Source organism: Phyllostomus hastatus, unplaced genomic scaffold (genome assembly GCF_019186645.2).
Source record: "Phyllostomus hastatus isolate PE091 unplaced genomic scaffold, TTU_PhHast_1.1 phas_scaffold_182, whole genome shotgun sequence".
Classification (NCBI taxonomy): Eukaryota; Metazoa; Chordata; class Mammalia; order Chiroptera; family Phyllostomidae; genus Phyllostomus; species Phyllostomus hastatus.
Window position 1 is genome coordinate 17,451,145 of NW_025334013.1, and position 20,164 is coordinate 17,471,308.

At 41.1% G+C, this 20,164-nt stretch overlaps 1 protein-coding gene across 1 annotated transcript in view; it reads left to right on the plus strand.

The window, feature by feature from the left end:
- The first annotated feature begins 381 nt into the window (after positions 1-381).
- Positions 382-20,164, plus strand: part of STX12 (syntaxin 12) — a 32,791-nt gene continuing 13,008 nt past the window's right edge. The window contains exons 1-3 of the mRNA XM_045859890.1: positions 382-604; positions 14,646-14,715; positions 16,187-16,286. Coding sequence (XP_045715846.1) covers positions 487-604; positions 14,646-14,715; positions 16,187-16,286 — 288 coding nt within the window. The 5' untranslated portion in view covers positions 382-486. The remainder of the gene's footprint in view (positions 605-14,645; positions 14,716-16,186; positions 16,287-20,164) is intronic.

Below are 20,164 nucleotides of genomic sequence, written 5' to 3' on the forward strand. Positions count from 1 at the left end.
AAAGGATGGAAGTAGAGTGAGGAATTTCAGGAGTCTGGTTAAAGATCTGAGTTTCAACATTGTCGAATATTCCCATATTTGAGCCTGAATTCTCAGAATAGAACATGTTAGGGCTGAGATCATCTGGCTAATCGAAAATTCCTGCTTTCTGTCACCGTGCCCTGGCGAGAAACTGTACCGCCAGCTACATCAACTCATCCAATCCCAGCTCCAGCCGTGTGACGCCACCACTCCGACGCGCATCCGCCCCGCCCAGAGCGTCCAGTCTCTAAGCTACTGCTCCCGACATTAGTTCTGGCTGCGCAGGCGCACAGTACAGCAGGGCGGGGCGAACGCGTGCGCATTGCGAGGGGGCGGGGCTAATGCGCACGCAGCCTCAATTCCTTCCCCGCCCTTTCTCTTCCCGGTTTCCCAGTCTGCGGTCCTGTTGGGTGGCTGCTTCCGGTGGGACCGCCGAACAGGGCGAGTCAGTTTCAGCTCCTCGTTATGTCTTACGGTCCCTTAGACATGTACCGGAACCCGGGGCCCTCGGGGTCCCAGCTTCGGGACTTCAGCAGCATCATCCAGACATGCAGCGGCAATATACAGCGGATCAGCCAAGCCAGTAAGCCGGGGGACAGAGCTGGGGTGCGAGGGGCGTCCCAGGGACAGGCCTGGGTGAAGCTGCCGCGACGCGGAGCCCGTCTCGGGCTGCGGCAAAGGCCTCACCTGAAGACCTGTCGGGCTTTCCATTCTGGGGGTGGCGAGCTGTCATCTCCGAGTCTTGCCAGGCCCAGGCTTCCCGAGGGTCCCGAGCCCCAGCTGGAAGGAAGCTTGAGTCTCTCCTTAAGAGTTATGCCCTCATGATGTTGGGGCCAAAACATCAGTCCTGACAGCCCCAGTGTGGGAGTATGTGTGTGTGTGTGTGTCACCTCGAGATCCGTGAGTTGATTTGGTGCAGTGGTCAGCCGAATATTTTCCTGTCATCGCCTCCCCCACGCCACCGCCCCCCACCTCTCTTTCCTCTTTGGCTAGTTTGCATCGGTAGTTTTTTACTGATGTAGACATTAGGTTTACGTTCTGCTCAGCTCTGGCTCCTTGGGAATCAGCAGCTTTCAATTAAGGGAAGTGGAGAGGGCGTGTGTTTGGGTGACTTAAAAAACAGTTCTTCCTTTAATAATTTGGAAACCAGATACAATGACTTGTATTTGAGGGATGAGATAACTTCCGTTTTAACGAAGAGAATTCACCGTAAACATTTCAATTCATATTATTCTGTCTTTTGTAGCAAAAGATTTGCACGTATCTTTGTACTTCAAGCCGATGAAACTTTTGTTTTCCTTCACTATTTACCGACTCTTGAACAAATCTGATACACAGAGAAACTCAGGGACTTGAGTAAGACAGACATGGTAGGGCTGGTGGTGGATTTCAGAAGGTCATTGTCTTAAAACTTCACCCCCACAAGTACAGTAGTGTCAGTGAGACCAGCTGAATGAGTCAAATATAGGCTATTTCTTGTGCCTGGGAATCAGCTCATCCTTATAAACAGGAGAGGAGCAGCAACTTTACTTGAAAAAATGGTGATCATCATCCTTGTTTGTTATTGTGTGTTTTGTAAGCTTGGCCATACTGTTAATAGGCAGAACTAGTTGGCCCTGAGCACAGTTATTTTCAGTATTTTTAAAGAACAGAGTATCATTTTGCTTTTAAATTTAAGTACAACATGTAGAATTTGAGAAGTGGGAAGTTTCTGATGGGAAGGGATTGAGACTGGGTGATTCAAAAGTGGAAAGAAGAGTATGTGGTCTGTTTAATCCAGAAATAAAAAAATTAATATGACCTCTGGCTAGGAAATATAGCAGTACTTTGTGTTCTGTTTTCTCTCTGTGAGGGAGCTGTAATACAAGTTTGATTTAAAAAGTCTGATTCAAAGCCAAAAGTTTTCTGTTGAGGCTAAATTTAATCTTAATATGTCTTTGTGAAATCATTCTACATAATATTTGAGTATCAGGCAATGTGATAAGTACTGTGGGAACTGGCATGGATTCTTTCAAAAGGGTTCCTGTGGAGGACATAATCGATACAGAAAGTCGAAAGGGATCAGTGCTATAGAAGAGATATAAATAACATTATTTAGGTGTTCAGGGGAGAGTGGGATCATTTTCAGCTGGGAAGGGTCAAGGAAGGCATTATGGCATTTGAGCTAGTTCTGGAAAGATGGTGGAAAGAGTTTGAACTTTTGACGATAAAAAATGGAAGGGTATTCCGGGAAGGGGTACAATGGACAAGGCATTGTAGTGGGAAAGCATAGGATATATATAGAAAAGTAGAGTGATTTACTTTGGCCAGAGTGATAGACTCCACAAAGTAGTGGAAAATAGGGTTGGAAAGGTAAGTTGGTGCCCAAATAGGAAGAGCTTTAAGTGCTAAACTGGGGGGCAGGGGAGGGTTGGATTTAATTCTTCAGGAATATGTAGATATAGATGTTGTAGATGTTGTAGATGTATGAATATGTTGAATTGGAAGGGAGACACTGCAGTCAGAAAGGAAGGAAATGTTAGGAGAAGGCTTCTTTGGTGATAGAATTGATAAGATTTAAGCTTGGGAATTGGGCTCAAGGGACATTGGAGTCAGCCATTAAATACATTAATAACTAACATTTGGGTACATACTGTGTGCCAGGCAGTATGAAAAATCCTTTTTAAAAAATATATAATCCTTATTATATTTTTTCCATTACCATTTAGTTCCCTTATACCCCCTCCCCCTGAAAAATTCTTTACATGCATTATCTTAATTTTATAACAACCCTGTAATTACCAGTATTATTTTAATTTTGTAGATTAGGAAACATGCTGAGAAAGATAAATAATTACCCAGCTAACATGGCAACCTGAATCTGAAATCAGGTCTGTTTCTTATGATCAGCAATTAGCCTTTTTATAATTTTTAATTAATATTACAGTTTTACAGCAGTTAACACTTTTTAACTCTGCATAGGAAACTATGAGGCGTACCCAAGGCTGCTGACCTTCGTCTTCTTGTGATGTGCCTACCTCCCTGCTAGACTCTTAGTGTCTTTGAACCATGGGATGTGACTTGATTCATCTTTGTATTTATTTCTAGTACTGTTCTCACTCCCAAGCATGTGATAGATTTGTTCATTTACTGTTCAACAAATATTCTTTGAGCACCTGCTCCATGCCGGGGATGGAGTGAGGAACAAGAAAGAGAAAATCCCTTCACTGATAGTGTGTGTGTGTGTGCGCACGCGCGCGTGTGTGTGCATACAAGTGTGTGTGTGTGTATATATATATACACACACATACATAAATAATATTGAATAATAAGTGCTATGAAGCAAAAGCAGTACAAGGGAATAGAGAATGGGGGGTGTGCTATTTGAGATAAGTTGGTCAAGGAGGGCCTCTCTGAGGAGGTGACATTTGAGTAGACACCTGAATGAAGTAAGGGCAAGAGCCCTGCGAGTACTGGGGAAGGCATTCTAGGCAGAGGGAATAGCAAGAGGAAAGCTCTTTGTGTGTTCAAATAGCAAGGAAGGCTTGATTGCAGTTAGAGAAGAGAGCATAAGGTCAGGGAGGTAGCCAGGGGTCATATCATGTAGGGTCTTGATACTTGATAAATTGTATGTGGTAGATTTGAATGAATGAGATTTTTCTGCCATCTTGGAACTCTTGCTGCATTCTCCTTGTACTATGTAGTACCTGCCACATCTTACCTTAGGCAATATGAATTAGAATTCTTCCTTTGGGATTTTTGGTGAGGAATTGGGAATTTGAAATTGGTATGGCGACACTGTGTCTACCCAGTTAGTACTATCAGGCTAGTGCCTGTCCCCCAAACCTCTCTAAGCCATGGCTGTCGTAGCTAAGTGTACATTCTGAACATGAGCCGAGACGTATATCCACATCCATCCAGCCCTGCAAGAACCTGTACCCGTTGGAAATATGAGAGAATAGCTGTCTTTTTTCCCTACCCATTTAGCGACAGACATGGGTTTGCAATAGCTGAGCATATCAGCCTGAAATGTGGCAGGTCACTGCGTGGGTTGTTACAGGTACAGCTAAGGATCACTGCTCGGTACAGAGTTGTTATCAGTTATGTGTCTGGTGCAGAGGGAAACTGCTTGACTCTGCCTGTTGTGGAGTGAAAGGTCTGAGCAAGTATTTGCTGAGGCAAAATAGGAAAAAACCTAATAGCCTCCAAGTTAACTCTGAAGAAATTGAAGAACAGCATTTCTGTTTTTTGTTTTAATTTCGATTTTGAGGATATGTTTATGAAAGCTGGGGAGAGTGAAACAAGGAAAGGCCTAGGATAGAAGAAGCCACAAGAGAGAGCCTAGGGTGCTTTGGCTCCCTACAAATGTTCTGGGGAAGAATGAGCCCAGGCGGGGCTGTGGTCAGTTCACTGGAAGGTCAGAGAAAAGGGGCCTTCAGGGCGGATTCAGAGGGTTAGCCTGGGACAAGCTGTTCCTGGGCTTTGCTGCTCTGGTTGCAAGTCTTGTGGGGGTCTTTAGAATTTAGGAAAAAGAAAATTCACTCAAAAAGGAGATTCAAGTGGGCATGCCCCAAGGAGGGCATGCAATAACAGCATTTCTGTTATTTAATGTTGCTAATTTATTGATACTATTTTATTTACTAAAAAAACAAAGAGCAGTTGAACTTTTAAAACCGATTATCAAGAAATTCGGTAGGTTTTTCTTTCAAAGTTATTTTCACATTTTCCTCTTGCTTTTTATTTCATTGCCACCCACTTAAGTTTTCATGATCTCAACATGTGTATTCCAACAGCATACTCCCAGTGCCCTTATTCCCATTCTAGTTCATCCTGATAATGCCATCAGCAGTACGTCTGAAGTCCTGTTTTGTTATCCACCCACCTCCCGAAGACCCTACAGTGGTTCTGTGTTGTTTGCTCTATCAGATCTTAACATTCTACCTTGCTTTTATCCTCTCTGTCATCTTAATCCAAATTAACCGTATTTTCTACTTCTCTTCACTCTTTGCTGTAGGCAGACTTGCTTTCTTAACATCCCTAAACACTGGCGTTTGCTGGTTCTGTTCTTCCTTTCTGTAATGTCTTTCCCTACCTCATTAGCTATCCAAATTATACAGTTCTTTGAGTTATACTTAAATCCTGCTGCCTATAACTAAGCCTTCCATTGCTCTTTAAAAAAGATTTTATTTATTTATTTATTTTTAGAGGGAGGAGAAAGAAGGGAGAAAGAGAGGGAGAGACACATCAATGTGTGGTTGTCTCTTGTGTGCCCTTCACTGGGGACCTGGCCTGCAACCCAGGCATGTGCCCAGACTGGGAATCGAACTGGCGACCCTTTGGTTTGCAGGCTGACACTCAGTGCACTGAGCCACACCAGCCAGGGCCTTCTTTACTTTGGACAGTGAAGTCAGAAAGTATGGGCTTTAGGGGTCAGTAGATCTGTTACTGAGTCCCTGTTCTCTGTGCACTGTTAACCTTGAACAGGTTATTTCCCCTTTTTCTCTGTTACCCCTTCTGTCAAATGAACAGAATTATCAAAATGGGTTGTTTGAAAGAGCCTAGTATAGTGCCTATCACATAGTAGCCACTCAGTAAATGGTGGTAGTATTGGTTGAGCTCCCTGCCCTAATACAGTGTAGTGGTTAGGTGAGTAGACTCAAGAGTCAGACTACCTGGGTTTGAATCCTAGACCTGCTTTTTACTAGCTGTGTAACATATTGCTTTACCCCTCTATTTCTCAATATTCTCATCTATTAAATGGAGTTAATATTTATTTCTTAGGGTTGTGGGGATTAAATGAGGTAATTGATGTAATGTATTTAAAACAGTGCCTGCAACATAGTGTTTAGGAAATATTAACTATCATTTTTTTTCTTTGAATTTGCAGGCAGTTTCTTTTCACAGTTCAACACTTATATTCTGTATTCTCTAATTAATTTATGTAGTTTGACCTTGTCATTCCAACTAGAGACATTGCTATTAGTGGGAATAGAGAGACCATGCATTGTGTTTCTCTTTAGTTAGCTACAGTGCCTGGTGCGGCAGTGGATGTGTAGTTGGCATTCAATATGTACTTAATTGATTTTATCATTGCTAAGTACATTTTACTTGGTCTTGCATTTGATAATAATAGCTATCCTTAATAGAGTCCTTTCTGCGCCACTGTCCTAAATTTAGATTCATATTATCTCTCATCCTCACAACCACCACAAGAGACTTCTCTTGTTATTCTCATTTTTAGGGTGAGGAAACTGAGGCACAGAGGAGTGGAGCGTTTTGTTCAAGATCAAAAAGCTAGGAAGTGGTGGAACCAGGAATAACAACACATAGGCAGTTGTGATTCAGAATCTGTACTCTTCTTTTAAAAAAAGATTTTATTTATGTACTTTTAGAGAGAGGGAAAAGGAGGGAGAAAGAGGGGGAGAGACATCATTATGTGGTTGCCTCTCATGCACCCCCTACTGGGGGCCTGTCCTGCAACCCAGGTACAAGCCCTGACTGGGAATCAAACCAGCGACCCTTTGGTTTGAAGACTGGCACTCAATCTACTGAGCCACACCAGCCAGGGCCAGAATTTTGTACTCTTAACCATTACATATTCTGTCATATGTTAGGTGGAAGATTATACCTTTGATAATTAGTACTCATGTTCAGTTTAGTTTGGAGCTTTACTGTTGTAATACAGTGGTTAATTTATGTAAGTCAGGTCATTTTCATTGAAGCTGTGTGAAAACAGTGTAAACCTAATTTTCAGAATAAGACACAGTGACATCATTGTCATAATCACCTCAGGCTAACATTTTCTTTAATGTAGATAATGTAGGTTTTTTTGTTGTTGAATTTTATACACACACACACACACACACACACACACACTGAATTAGAGCATTAGATGTCAAATGAAGAGAATTTTTTTTTTCTACCTGTGATGGTACTTGCTTTCACTATGACTAGACTTTGATTTGGATAAAAGTTCATTTGGAGATTCAGATTCTGCTTAAAGCTCAGCTAAAAGAACATAAAGAGTATTCAATTTAGAGTAGTTCCTAGGTGGACATTAGCTGTAATGTACAATAAATTGATTTTCTTTGTAGTCTTTTAAAAGTTTTAGCCAGGACATGCTTTTAAAAATGAAAAGTCACCCTGGCTGGTGTGGCTCAGTGGATTGAGCGCTGGCCTACAGACTGAAAGGTTGTCGGTTCAGTTCCCAGTCAGGGCACATGCCTGGGTTGTGGGCCAGGTCCCTGGCTGGGGGCATGCAGGGGGCAACTGATTGATGTTTCTCTCCCTCTCTAAAAATAAACAAGCCTTAAAAAAATGAAATTCAGTGGTAGGAGAAATTGAAGCCCTGTTTTAAAAATAACAAAATTGGCCATCTTCTCAGATCACTAGCCATCTGAATAAAGCACCCATAAAGATTAAAGAAAAAAAAATTTGCTTATGTGGAACTGAATGATTGTCTTTACATTTGACCTGGTCATCTGGGTTCCAGGATTATGTAGCATTTCTTTTCTTTTTCTTTTTTTTTTTTTTTATTGTTGTTAAGTACAATTGTCTGCCTTTTCCCTCCACCTCTCCCTCCCACCCCTTATGTAGCATTTTATAGAAGATACCTAATTATTTTCATCCAGAATGTTGCAACAAATTTACTAGAATGCTTAGAATAAAGTTTTCTCAGTAAACAAGTTGAACAGAAAACTCTATTTTAGATTCAATCCATTTTGATAAAAATCTTTCCCAATAGTATCACTGTACTTTTTGACATTTTAAATCCATTCAAGTGAAAATTAAGTATATATGTACTCTATTTTTTATGTGTGCTGTAGGTTTATTAAGGGATACAGTTCTTGGATATAAAATAAATGGGTCATTGAGACACTATTTTTGAATAAATCCCAGATGTTGGTGGTTATGGAGGGCAGTGTGCAAAAAATTCTGCAGCTTTGGGTTCCAATAAACTCCTGTTCTTATAATTTGAAATTTGGGGTATCTAATACCTGGTGTTGATGGAAACTTTTAGGAAAATACCTTAATAATCAGGAGCTTAGAAGGAGTTGGTGGAGGCTTAGATTAAGTCTGGTGCTTAGCTAGCAAACAATCCTGCAAAGTCTCCCTACCCCACACGTCCCTGGCTCCGCGCCCTCCTTGCTACACACACCGCAAATTCAGGTTATCTCAACAAAAGAAGTAAAAAACAAACCAGATGAAGAAAGTTCTCAAATGAGAATATAGAAATAACAGCTGGTTTTTCATGGATTTTTCCCATATTCTATAAAATCCCCATTGCTCTCTAGGATATTCAGTAAGTTTTGACAGATGATTAATAACTTGATACTTTGACATATCTCCATACTTTCTAAGGAGAATGCTCTACTTTATAAAGACAGTCAGTAAAATGAAATGTGTCCTCGACCTTTTGTATACTCTACCTTTTTGTGTCATCCATGTAGTCAACCAGTGATTCTCTAGAGGGGTGTTTGTGGTTATGCAAATACAAAAATGAGTAGAATGTGGTCCCTGCTCTCCAGAGGCATGTAGGCAGCCCAGTCCCGTCGGTGTACAGGTGGAGCCTCTCTAAGCCAAACTGTGGCTTGCTAAAACATTCCTTGGTTACACAGCATCATTCTGAGACTAGAGCTTCCTTGTTATTATTGAAATTTAGCATTGAGCAGTGGCGGGAGTACTTAGAGATCATTTAGTCCTCACAGAGTTGTAAAGATTTAATAAGAAAAATCTACCCACACAAATAGAAAGTACTATGACAAATAGTAAGTATTCAGTATATGGTAGTTAAACCTGAATATCATATATAGTTCTTACAAAGAGACCAGCAACATGAAATGACTTGAACAGTGCCACACACCTAGGTAGTGGTCAGGTCTGGTTTAGAGTTCTGGTCTCATTGCCAGCTCATGTTCATTCACATCTTCTTGAAAGCAAGTGTCATGATATAAAAGGGAGGCTAACTCAGTTAATCAGTAATTACTTATATACCCACCGAGTGCCTAGCGCACTGCTGGACTCTGATGCGGATCCAGAAATATTGTCAAAGGTGGGAGGAAGTTGGGGAGGGAGCCAGTTAGAGCAAGGACGCCAGCCTATCTAGAGCAGAGAGCTATTAAGTGAGGGAGGCATCAGATAGGCAAGGTGGGGCTAAGTGGAACACTGGAGGTGGAGGCCTGCCCTCTGTCACTACATTCTATTTCCTTCAAGCGTCAGCCTTTTGATAGAACATAATGTGGCACAAAGAATATAGCCATTGAAATTAGCCCTGGGTTTGAATTCTGCTTGTTATGACACTCTGCTCAAAACCCATCAGTGGCTTGATTTCATTAAAATCCAAAGTCTCTGCACTAGCTTATGAGGCCCTATACAGTCTGGCGCCCTTCTGCCTCTTTGGCTACTTCTGTTGTCAGTCTCAACTCGAGTCACACTGGCTTCTGCTCTGTTCCTCCACCACGCCACGTGCTTTTGCCCTGGGGAGTTTGTACTTAACACTCTCTCTGCTAGAAGGCTTTTCCCCCAGATATTTACATGGCTGGGTCTTTCATTTCCTCTAAGATGTCTACTCAGTGTCACCTTGTCAGAATTCTTCTCTGACCACCCTATAAAAAGTAGTATGCACTCCCTACCCCTCATCATTCCAGCCCTTACCTGAATTTATTTCTTTACAGTACTTATCACTGCCTGACATATGCTATTATTTGTCTCTTTTCCTTAAAATATAAGCTTATTGACAACAAAGTCTCCTAGAGCAAAGATAGAACAGGGTAGTAGGTACTCTGAATTAATGAATTCTGTAGCTCTTGTGAACCCCGAGAAGTAATTTGTCTGCTGAGGTGGACTCCTCATGGTCAACCAAGGGCCCAAATTTTATTACTAAGAATTGTCTAATGGCTATTCGCTGACAGGAGCTCCTCATGTACTCATTACCTGGAAGAACCTCAGCCTGACCTCACAGCGCTACACCCTCCCACCCCCATCCTGCTTGTTTATGCTGTCTGAGTCAACCACTGCAAGGGAACCCTGGTTTCAGTCCTTCTCCCGAGGGACTGGGACCTGCCTGTTCAGTCAAAACTATGCATATAATTACCTCATTTGCATCTATACCAACCAATCATAATTGCATGATCAGAACTGTATAATTTGGGCCCTGGATGGTGTGGGTCAGTGGATTGAGTGCCGGCTTATGAACCAAAGGGTTGCTGGTTGATTCCCAGTCAGGGCATGTGCCTGGGTCGCGGGCCAGGCCCCCCACTTGGAGATATGTGAGAGGCATTCCATCACTGTTTCTTTTACACGTCAGTGTTTTTCTCCCTCTTCTGCCTCCCTTCCCCTCTTTCTAAAAATAAATAAAATCTTTTTTTAAAAAAGTGATTGTTGGTTCAAATAAGATCATACTTATCAAGCATAAAGGGAAAACACTCCTGTATTTCCTCTACTCTCAATAATTTACTTCTGACACTAGATATGTGGGCTTTCCACACAGTAAGCAGTAATCAGCTTCTCCAGACATCAGGTGGGTATCCTGCAGTTTCACTCAATTCCAACACTATTGGAGTTAGCATCAGATTCCATAGCTTAAGTAAGGGCTTATTCCCCAAGACTTTACCCCACGACAATTGCAAATCAGAAATTGAGGTTCCCATAACCATTTCCTTAGGTTCCATTAACTTTCTAGAGAAGCTCACAGATCTCAGGAAAACATTTACTTATTAGGTTATCAGTTTATTATGAGGCTATAGTTCAGGAACAGCCAGATGGAAGAGATGCCTAGGGCAGGTACATGAGAAGGGCTCTGAGCTACCTTGCCACCTCTGAGCTCAAGCACTGTCTCCACTAATGGGAAGTTCATCAAATCTAGTTACGAGTTTTTATAGAGCTTAATCTGTACCCTTCCCCCCACTATTCCTCCTGTTTGAGGTCTGTGCGTCTGGCTGAAAGTTCCAGCCTTCTAATCGCTTGGTCACTCTGGTAACCAGCCGCACCCATCTAAGGCTGCCTAGAGGACCCACCCAAGTCACCTGTTAGCATAAACTTGGTGTGTTCCAAAGGGGCTCTTTATGAAAAACAAAAGACGCTCTTATCACTCAGGAAAGCCCAAGGGTTTTAGGTGCTTTGTGTCAGGAAATGGTGACAATGATCAAATATACTTTTTATTATACCATATCAAGTACCCGTATGTAGCCCAATGGCACATAGTAAATGCTCGGTAAACTCTAATGCCTGCCTCTTTCATAAATTTGTAGCCAGTTGATAGCTTTAGTGATACTCTGATTCCCATTTGACTTAGATAATAAGGAATATCCACACATTAGTAGTGAAAAATGATTTATACCTTATATAATGCTGTACTAGCAGAATGCAGTAATTATAGTGGTTACATTTTCCTGTAATCAAGTGAATCTTGTATCTCCATTATAAATTGGAGTTACATATTTGCTAGAACAGTATGGTCTGAAAATAAGATAAAAGCATATTTGAAGTACTATAAACTTGTATATTTTTGACTTTATAAATTTGAGGTTGAAACATCTATGATACAGTGCTTGTTTTGGCTAAGGAGAAATAACTCGTGCTTACTGCTAAGGGCTAGGCTGTGTAGCGTCCATTTAGGAGCAGAGTCACACAAAGGTCATTTAGAAGATGTTGCTTAATCGTTGTGTCTCATCAGACTTAGAATCTGTCCACGAAAGAAATTTCACTCTAAGAAAAAGTCTTATTAAAAGTTTTTTTGATCCACAATGATATCAGTTGGTGGGAATCAAAATCTCAGTGGATTGAGCAAATGGTCAAGAGAATGGCGGTTTTATAGCTTATTTGATACTTTAGAATCAAAGAAGAAGACTTTAGGGGGATTACGTGAAATCCACTGGTGGTAGATTAGAGATGTGGGAGAAAGCAAAGCAGGGATATCTCTGAGACTGGATGAAAAGTAAAGGGGGAGACACATACTTCTTTATAGGATAGTTATCAGTTACAACACAGAGGTGTGTTGTGTGTGGACAAGAAAAGAAGAAGGGGTTCTGTGGTCTCACAATCTGGTGCTCTGGTGCGATGGCTATGTCCTGAGGGGTCTGGAAAAGATTACTTTGACATTCCAAAGGAATGTTATTGTAGGTGGATAAAGACAATAGGAAACTTCTGGTCAAGATGGCGGGGTAAGTAAATGCAGTACTTGTATCCTCTCACAACCACATCAAAATTACAACTGAACTGCACAACAACCCTTATTCAGAACAGCTAATCCTCCATAGTGGTTTGTGGTCAGTGGTCGCAGCCAGTCCTTACAGCCAGTAGGCCTAGGGGTAAATTCTTACCTCAGCTAAGCAGTAGGGTGTACACGGTGTACATGCGGGTATGCACCTAGAGTGCCCAGCTTGGGTGATTGGGGAGGCTGTGCCGCTAGACCCTACAGAACACCTGCTGCATTGGGCCACTCTGCCAAGCCCAGGACAGGAAGCAGCTCTACCTCATACATAGAGAAAAAAACAACAACACAGGGAGGCTGCCAAAATGAGGAGACAAAGAAACATGTCCCAAGAGAAAGAACAGAACAAAACTCCAGAAAAAGAACTAAACCAAATGGAGATGAGCAATCTACTTGATGCAGAGTTCAAAGTGTAATTATAAGATATTCAGCAAACTTAATGAGAACTTCAACATCATAAAAAAGGACATGTAAACTATAAAAACGAACCAGTCAGAAATGAAGGATATGCTAACAGAGATGAAGAATAATGTACAAGGAATTGACAGTACAGTAGAGTAGATGAAGCCAAGAATCAAATTAGTGATTTGGAATATAAAGAAGCAAAAAACACCTAGTCAGAACAGCAAAAAGAAAAAAGAGCCCTCTAAATGAGGATAGTATAAGGAGCTTCGGGAACAACTTCAGGTGTACCAACATTTGCATCATGGCAGGTGGTGGTAGAAGGAGAAGAGAGAGAGCAGGAAATTGAAAATCTATTTGAAAAAATAATGACAGAAAAATTCCAAAACTTGGTGAAGGAAAGAGACATACAAGTCCAGGAAATGCAGAGAATCCCAAGCAAGATGAACCTAAAGAGGTCCACATCAAGACACATTATAATTAAAATGCAAAAGGTTCAAGACAGAGAGAATCTTCAAAGCAGCAAGAGAAAGCAGTTAGTTACCTACAAGGGAGCTCCCTTAATATTCTCAGCTGATTTTTCAATAGGAATGTTGTAGGCCAGAAGGGATTGGCAAGAAATTATTCAAAGTGATGAAAAGCAAAGTGATGATAGCTCTACCCAGCAAAGCTATCATTTAGAATCAAAAGGCTTAAAGAGCTTCCCAGAGGAGAAAAGGCTAAAGGAGTTCATCACCACCAAACCAGTATTACATGAAATAGTAAAGGTTCTTCTTAAAGAAGGAGGAGAGGGAGGGAGAGAAGGAGAAAAGGTAAAAAAACATGAACAATAAAATGGCAATAGATATACATCTAGTAAAAATTGAATCTGAACAACAAAATAAAGAAACGAACAGAAATAGTCTCATAGATACAGACTTTTAAAAATAATTTTTAAAAGATTTTGATTTTTTAGAGAGAGGGGAAGGGAGAAGGGAAGAGAGGGAAACATCAGTGTGTGAGAGATACATCGATAGATTGCCTCTCACACCCCCTCAACCAGAGACTTAGCCCACAATGCAGGCATATGCCCTGACTGGGAATTGATCCAGCTACCCTTTGGTTCTCAGGCTGGCGCTCAACCCACTTAGGTGTACCAACCAGGGCATTGGTAACTTTTTATTAATAATAAATATACATGTCTTTCCAAAAATGTTTGCTGTAAAACATTGTGTACTAGAGGATTGTAGTTTTTGTTGTGATATTTGGTATTGAGGCCATTTTATTTTAAATTTTATTAATTTGTAATTTTCTCCCAAGGACGTTTATTCATTACTTTTAGAGAGAAAGGGAGGGAGGGAGGGGAGAGAGAGAGAGAGCAAGAAAAAACAACATCAGTGTGAAGCGAAACATAGATTGGTTGCCTTTCATATGTGCCCTGACTGGGGATTGAACCTGAAACCCAGGAATATGCCCTGACCAGGAATCAAACCTGCAACCTTTCAGTGTATGGGATGACGTTCCAACCAACTGAGCCACATTGGCCAGGGCCTATATTTAGTATCAAGGTCCTTTTATTTTTTATTTTATTTTTTTAAGATTTTATTTATTTATTTCTAGAGAGGGAAGGGAGGGAGAAAGAGAGAGAGAGAGAGAAACATCAATGTGCGGTTGCTGGGGGCCATGGCCTGCAACCCAGGCATGTGCCCTGACTGGGAATTGAACCTGCAACACTTTGGTTCGCAGCCCGTGCTTCAGGGCCCTTTTAAATGTGATTAAATTTTTATCTAGTGCCACGGGAAATCCGGAAAAGTTTGGAGGTTCTTTGGGGGTGATGAATAAAACCACCACCCTCCACTTAAAGACATACTCCATGGGACAAAGGTGAACCTCAGAATTTAAGGGAATGTGTATGCCAAGGTTTTGATCATAGCAAGCTTACTATTTGCATGTACTTATTCAGGATGTGGAAAAAAACTGCTGACTTTAGACAGGGTGCTCATGATGAATCTGTTTTTTCTTTTAACAAATCTTTTTTCCTCCTTCTCCTCAGCTGCCCAAATAAAGAATTTAATGAGCCAACTGGGAACTAAACAGGACTCCACCAAGCTACAGGAAAATCTGTGAGTAGTTCCCGACGAGGCTGGGTTTTGTGAGGGCCCTTTGAGGACACAGTGCCACTGCTGCATGGACGCTTAGGGGTCAGGCCTGTGAAGCCAGGACGAGAGGCAGTGGGACGGAAAGTAACAGGTGGATCTAGAAGGGGGGCAACAAAATATGTTAATGGGCTGTGATCTTCTCTGTGTCTTCGAGTCCTTGATCTCTGGTTCTTTCTTTCCTTGAGAGAAGGGAACCCCTAACTTTCTTAAACTGTATTTTGACTAAGCGACCCTCCCTGTTGGCAGAGGACTCCTAATGCTCGGCAGAGAGCATCTCATCTAGGTGGATTTCCAACTGCACACATTATTAGGAAAAATTTATTCAGAATGACCCCAGCGGAGCCTGAGAGAATAGTAGACTGGTATTTCTTTTTTTATCACATCCCTCTTGAGTACATTTCTGCTGTTAAAAGTTCTACTATTCATCTCTAAAATGTACTGAACAATATTTTTGTTTCCTGTTTTAGACACTGTGAGGTGAAGGAATGACTTACTACTTTAAGCTTTTTCCAGGGAGATGTGAAATGTCTCTGGATATGTTAGTCCTGCCCGGGATGGGCAGGCTCCTGATTGACTCCCTCTTATTTTGGACTCCCTTGTCTTTTATCTTGGAGTCTCCTTTGCAGTGAAAAAACATTAATAATTAATGGTGTGGTTTCTCTGTCCTCCCTTAACATCTTTGTAGAAGTGGCCAGATAACAGAGGACACCATGACTGACAGGAGTTCTTTTTGGATTTCCACTACTTTTCAGTTCCACCTAACATGTTACATATTCTTCCCTCTTTAGTGTCCTTTCCCCTCTGCTCTTTATATGTGTTTACACACTGTAGGACAGTTTTGTTTTTAGGGGGAAGAACCAGAGAGTAGAGCATCAAGAACCAGTAAGGACTCGAGGTAAAGCTGAAGGAGCCCCAGCTTTAAGCAGGAACCCGGGGACAGACCTTTGGAGGTTGTTCTCTAGGGTGGGAGCCGTGCTTCGAATGCACATTTCATCCGACCGCCAGTGCCAGGATCCTGTCTCTGGGCAGTGGGCTGTGACCGTAGCTCTGCAGAGCCCCCGGGCAACTCAGTGTGAGAGTTTTGTGAGACAGTTCAGTGTGTTCAAACTCTTGGATTTAGCTGTGGGGGCAGTTGCTCTTATATTTCTGTCAGAACTGCTGATGCGCTTTTCTCTTCTCCCCGAAGAGTTAAAATACCTGATCAGCAGGTTTCACTGAGGCAGGTTCTTTCTACTCAGTAATGTGAAGAAGCCTCGAAGTGGATTTTGACTGGGTAGCAGTTCTGAATTTTGTTGTGAACCTGGGCATCTAGTAATCTATTTCTTCAGGTGCCCTTTCATTCCCTGCTTTGTGAGACACTCCGAGAACAAGCTGGTACTAACTGTAACAGCTCTCAAGAAATGAGAAAATCCTGAAACATGTCTTTGTCTCTCAGGCAACAGTTACAGCACTCCACAAATCAGCTTGCCAAGGAAACAAATGAATTACTGAAGGAATTAGGGACCTTGCCTCTTCCCTTGTCTACTTCAGAACAGGTAGGTATTTTCTGTTTTTTGTTGTTGTTGCTTTTTTTTTTAAGAGGAAAGGACATTGTTTTAATGGGAAGACAGTGTGTGAAACAAAAATAACTTCGCCTTTGGTGCAGCTAGACCTTCTCTAAACCTCAATTTCACTATCAGTAAAATGGGAAAATGCAGCCACTGTGACAAGAGAAAGAATGCATGCACCAGATCTTGCAAAGTACCTGGCACTTAGTAGGTACTCAGTATGTGGTGGCTGCTGCTATTATTAGTAATAACACATTAATGTATTAATAGAGTAGGTTTAACTGAAGGAGAATCTCAGTGTTTGATCTTCGGTTTTCAGGCTTGATGCTAGTTTGTTTTGTATCCAGTATCTATAAACTTCGGCCATATGTCTTTTACATTGTGCAGTCACCTTCATGTCCCACCATGAGTCATTCATAGGTCTCAGGTTGAAGAAACACTCAGGGAAAAGAAATTTCTCTTTTTAAGTAATTTATTCAGTGGCCATTTAAATCCTTTAAAAACACACACTTTCTATAGGGTTCATTGGTTTCCTTGAAATGCCATGCCTTTGTTCACATACATTCCTGATGTCAGATGTGCTTCCTCCTTTGTGGCTTAACTCATACCTGTCATTCGTGGTCTACCCCAAATCCTTTCTCTTTTAGGGAAAAAAGAAACCTTCATCTACCTAAACCTGTTGTGAGTCCATTTTGCTTTCAGCTTCTGTACCATTCATGCAGGACACTCAGCTTATATTGCTTTTTATTATTGAACTGTTTAAATGATGATGTCCCATCTCTGATGGCTCTGAAGATGAAGCCTACAACTTCCCTGTCCAGGGTTGTCTGTGAGTTGTGGCTGCTGGGACATAAAATAGTATTAGTGTGTTGCGATCATCATCATTTTGACATACAATAGAAATGGAGTGTGTTACTGTTACATGAAACCTGTTTCATGTATATTTATGTATATGGTACTGCATCAAGATGCTGTGTTCTTACTGTGTGTCTCCGTCAAAACAGTTTGAAGATCACTAGTCTAACCTATACCTGGTAAGCCGTTTAATGAAGTATATATTCCGTCTTTGGAGTTTTGGGGCTCCTTGCACAAAAGAGAAGATCCAAGGCTAGCTGCTTTCCCATCCTGCTACAAAGTAGTTAAGATAAAAAGTAATCTACATGTGATCACCCTTTGGTTATCCATCTGTGTGTTCTTTGTTTTGTAACTCATGCTGATAATTTCAATTATGGGCAAATTCCCCCTTGCCATCCAATATCGCTGAACTGTTCCCAAATTACCCCTGTCCTCCTCCTGGCTGTGCACTTAGGGAATACACACTTGCAGGTAATAGTTAGGAAAAAAGGGGTCTAAGTGTTTGATGCAAACAGAGTACTGAAAGTACTTAAGAGTTAAATAGTAGCCTAAGCAAAATATAAATAGAAAGTCAAATCTCCTACCAAAAAAAAAATGTATCTAATGTATTCCAAAATCAAACAGAAGTTATTTTCGGATTATGCATGCAGTTGTTCCTTCCATTATCTTGTATCATTAAAAACACGAAATAGATCTGCAAATACACTATCTCTGGTGAAATATAATTCCCTTCCTCCTGTTGTGCTGAATTCTCTTTCCCTTTTCACACCTTTCTTCATCTAATTCTCTTAGCTGCATTACCCATCTTTTGCTACTGTCCTATACATCAAACCATACATTCTACTTTCAGTATTTTATATGTATGTACTAGCTTCAGCGATCTTTTAGCTGCTAACTCTGGGTCTTTTTGGTTCTTATTCCCTTTTCTTCTCTGATTCATTTGGTCCTCTTGCCCATCCTGTCTCCGCTGAAACTTACTTTCTTTCCGTGATTCTCTTCCATTTTGTCCCCCCGCTCTGGTGAGCCCTTTCTGGCTTATTTTCTGTTACCCCAGCCTGAGTCTCACCCTCCTTCTCTGAGTGCAGCTCTGCCATTGATCCTGCAATTTTCTCACTCTGTGCTTTTTCCCTCAGGAGTCCTATCTACTTTTATAAGCTTCCTGTCATCTTTATGAACATGACCCTCAGATCTTTTTCCAGCCCCCGCCTCTAAGCCCGTATTGCCAGTTCCTGTTCTGAGTTCTCTTAAATATACTGCCTTCCTCTGAAATTTAATGTGTTGTCTTATACTGAATTCCTCTCCTTTCACCCAAACCCCTTAACTAAGCTGACTGGCAATACATGTTGTCATAGAAAATGTTAGCCTTTTGACCTAATATCCACTCACCCAAGTATGTCCTGAGGAAAAACAACAACAAAAACCAACTATGTACTCTGGAGCCAAATTTCCTGGATTTAGATTCTGCCTGTGCTACTTACTATGTGACCCTGGGCAAATTACTTAACCAGTCTCTGGTCTCGGTTTTCTGATTTGTAAAATAGGGACTAAATAGTACCTAACTAATATAGGTTCTAGCATGGATTAAATGAGTTGTTACATTAAGTACTTACATCGGTACAAGCACATGGTAAGCACTGTATAAATATTAGCTCTTACCATAGGGCTCACTTTAGCTTTATTTATAATAGTTAAAAAGTGGGGAACAATATAGAAGGAGTATTTGCATAAAATGGACTAGATCAGCTTGATGAAGTATTATGTAACAAAGACCATGATTGTGAAGAGTATGGTAACACGGAAAATGTTTATAATATACTTAAAAGATAGTATTTTTGGACACTGAGATTGAGGAATGATGTTTTTCCACTCTTACTGTTACAATGTTTATGAAAAAATAAAAATCCCAGAAAAAGGAAGAAAAAGTTTCTCGTTTCTAAATTTGCTTTCAGCATTACTGTCACCCTCCCAGGTGTGAAATCTGAGTCATTCTTGACCTTGTCCCCTTCCCCTGCAGCCACTCACTAAGTCATCACGTGTCTTAAACTCATTCCTTTGTGTTCCCATCACTGACAGGTACCACATCCTTCCATCCTTAAACCGAGACTGTTGCAGTAATCTTTTTTACTTTTTCCCTATTCCATTTTCTACACCATCACAGACTCATTTGTCTAAGCTATGAGTTATTTTGTACCCATCATGTTTCCTGCTCTGAAATCTTCACTGTTCTTTGTTCTTTAGAGGTTAAGTCTCAAACTCATCAGCTTGGCACTTTAAAACCTGCTATAGTCAGCCCCTTCCCTGCCTTTCCCACATCATCTTTTAGCTATTCTCGTGGGGAAAAAACCTTTGGTTCCAGCCAAACTATCTCCTTACAGATCTTCAGGTTTCTGCCGCCATGCCTTTGCTCACACTGTTCTCCTGCCTGGACTTGCCCAGCCCGTCTCTCTGCGCATCCACGCCTCACTCCTTCTTCCAGGGCCCACCTCCTCTTGGGGCCTCTTTGACCCCTTGGGTTCTTACTGAGCATACCTGCCTCTAAACTCCTGCAGTACTAATTAGATAAGCAGTTGTTTATAATAATGTCTATGTCCTTTATCTACAAATGTCTTGTATATCTGTACAAGACTTACTTGTATGTCTATATCCTTTATCTACAAGTACGTGGTGGAAGCTCTTTGAGATGAGGGATGAGTTTTTACTTCTATGACCTTAGCACAGAGCAGGTGCTCTTAGTATGTGCTTTTTTGAGACAGAATCAGTAAGCTTACTTACTTACTTACAAGCTACTAAGGTAGCTTGTAACTATTCAAAGTAGTTTGCAGGATCTCAAAGATTTAAAATATCACCATAGGAAAATGATTCTATGGTTTTCAGAGAAGCTGTGAACTTGGCATAGATGAATACAGTTTTAACATTTTAATAAAAAATAATTTCTTGTTGGGTCCAGTTTGAGTCCACAGGTATTTATTCTGCTTTTGAGTCTCCAGGGAACCAAAATTCTGAATTGCATT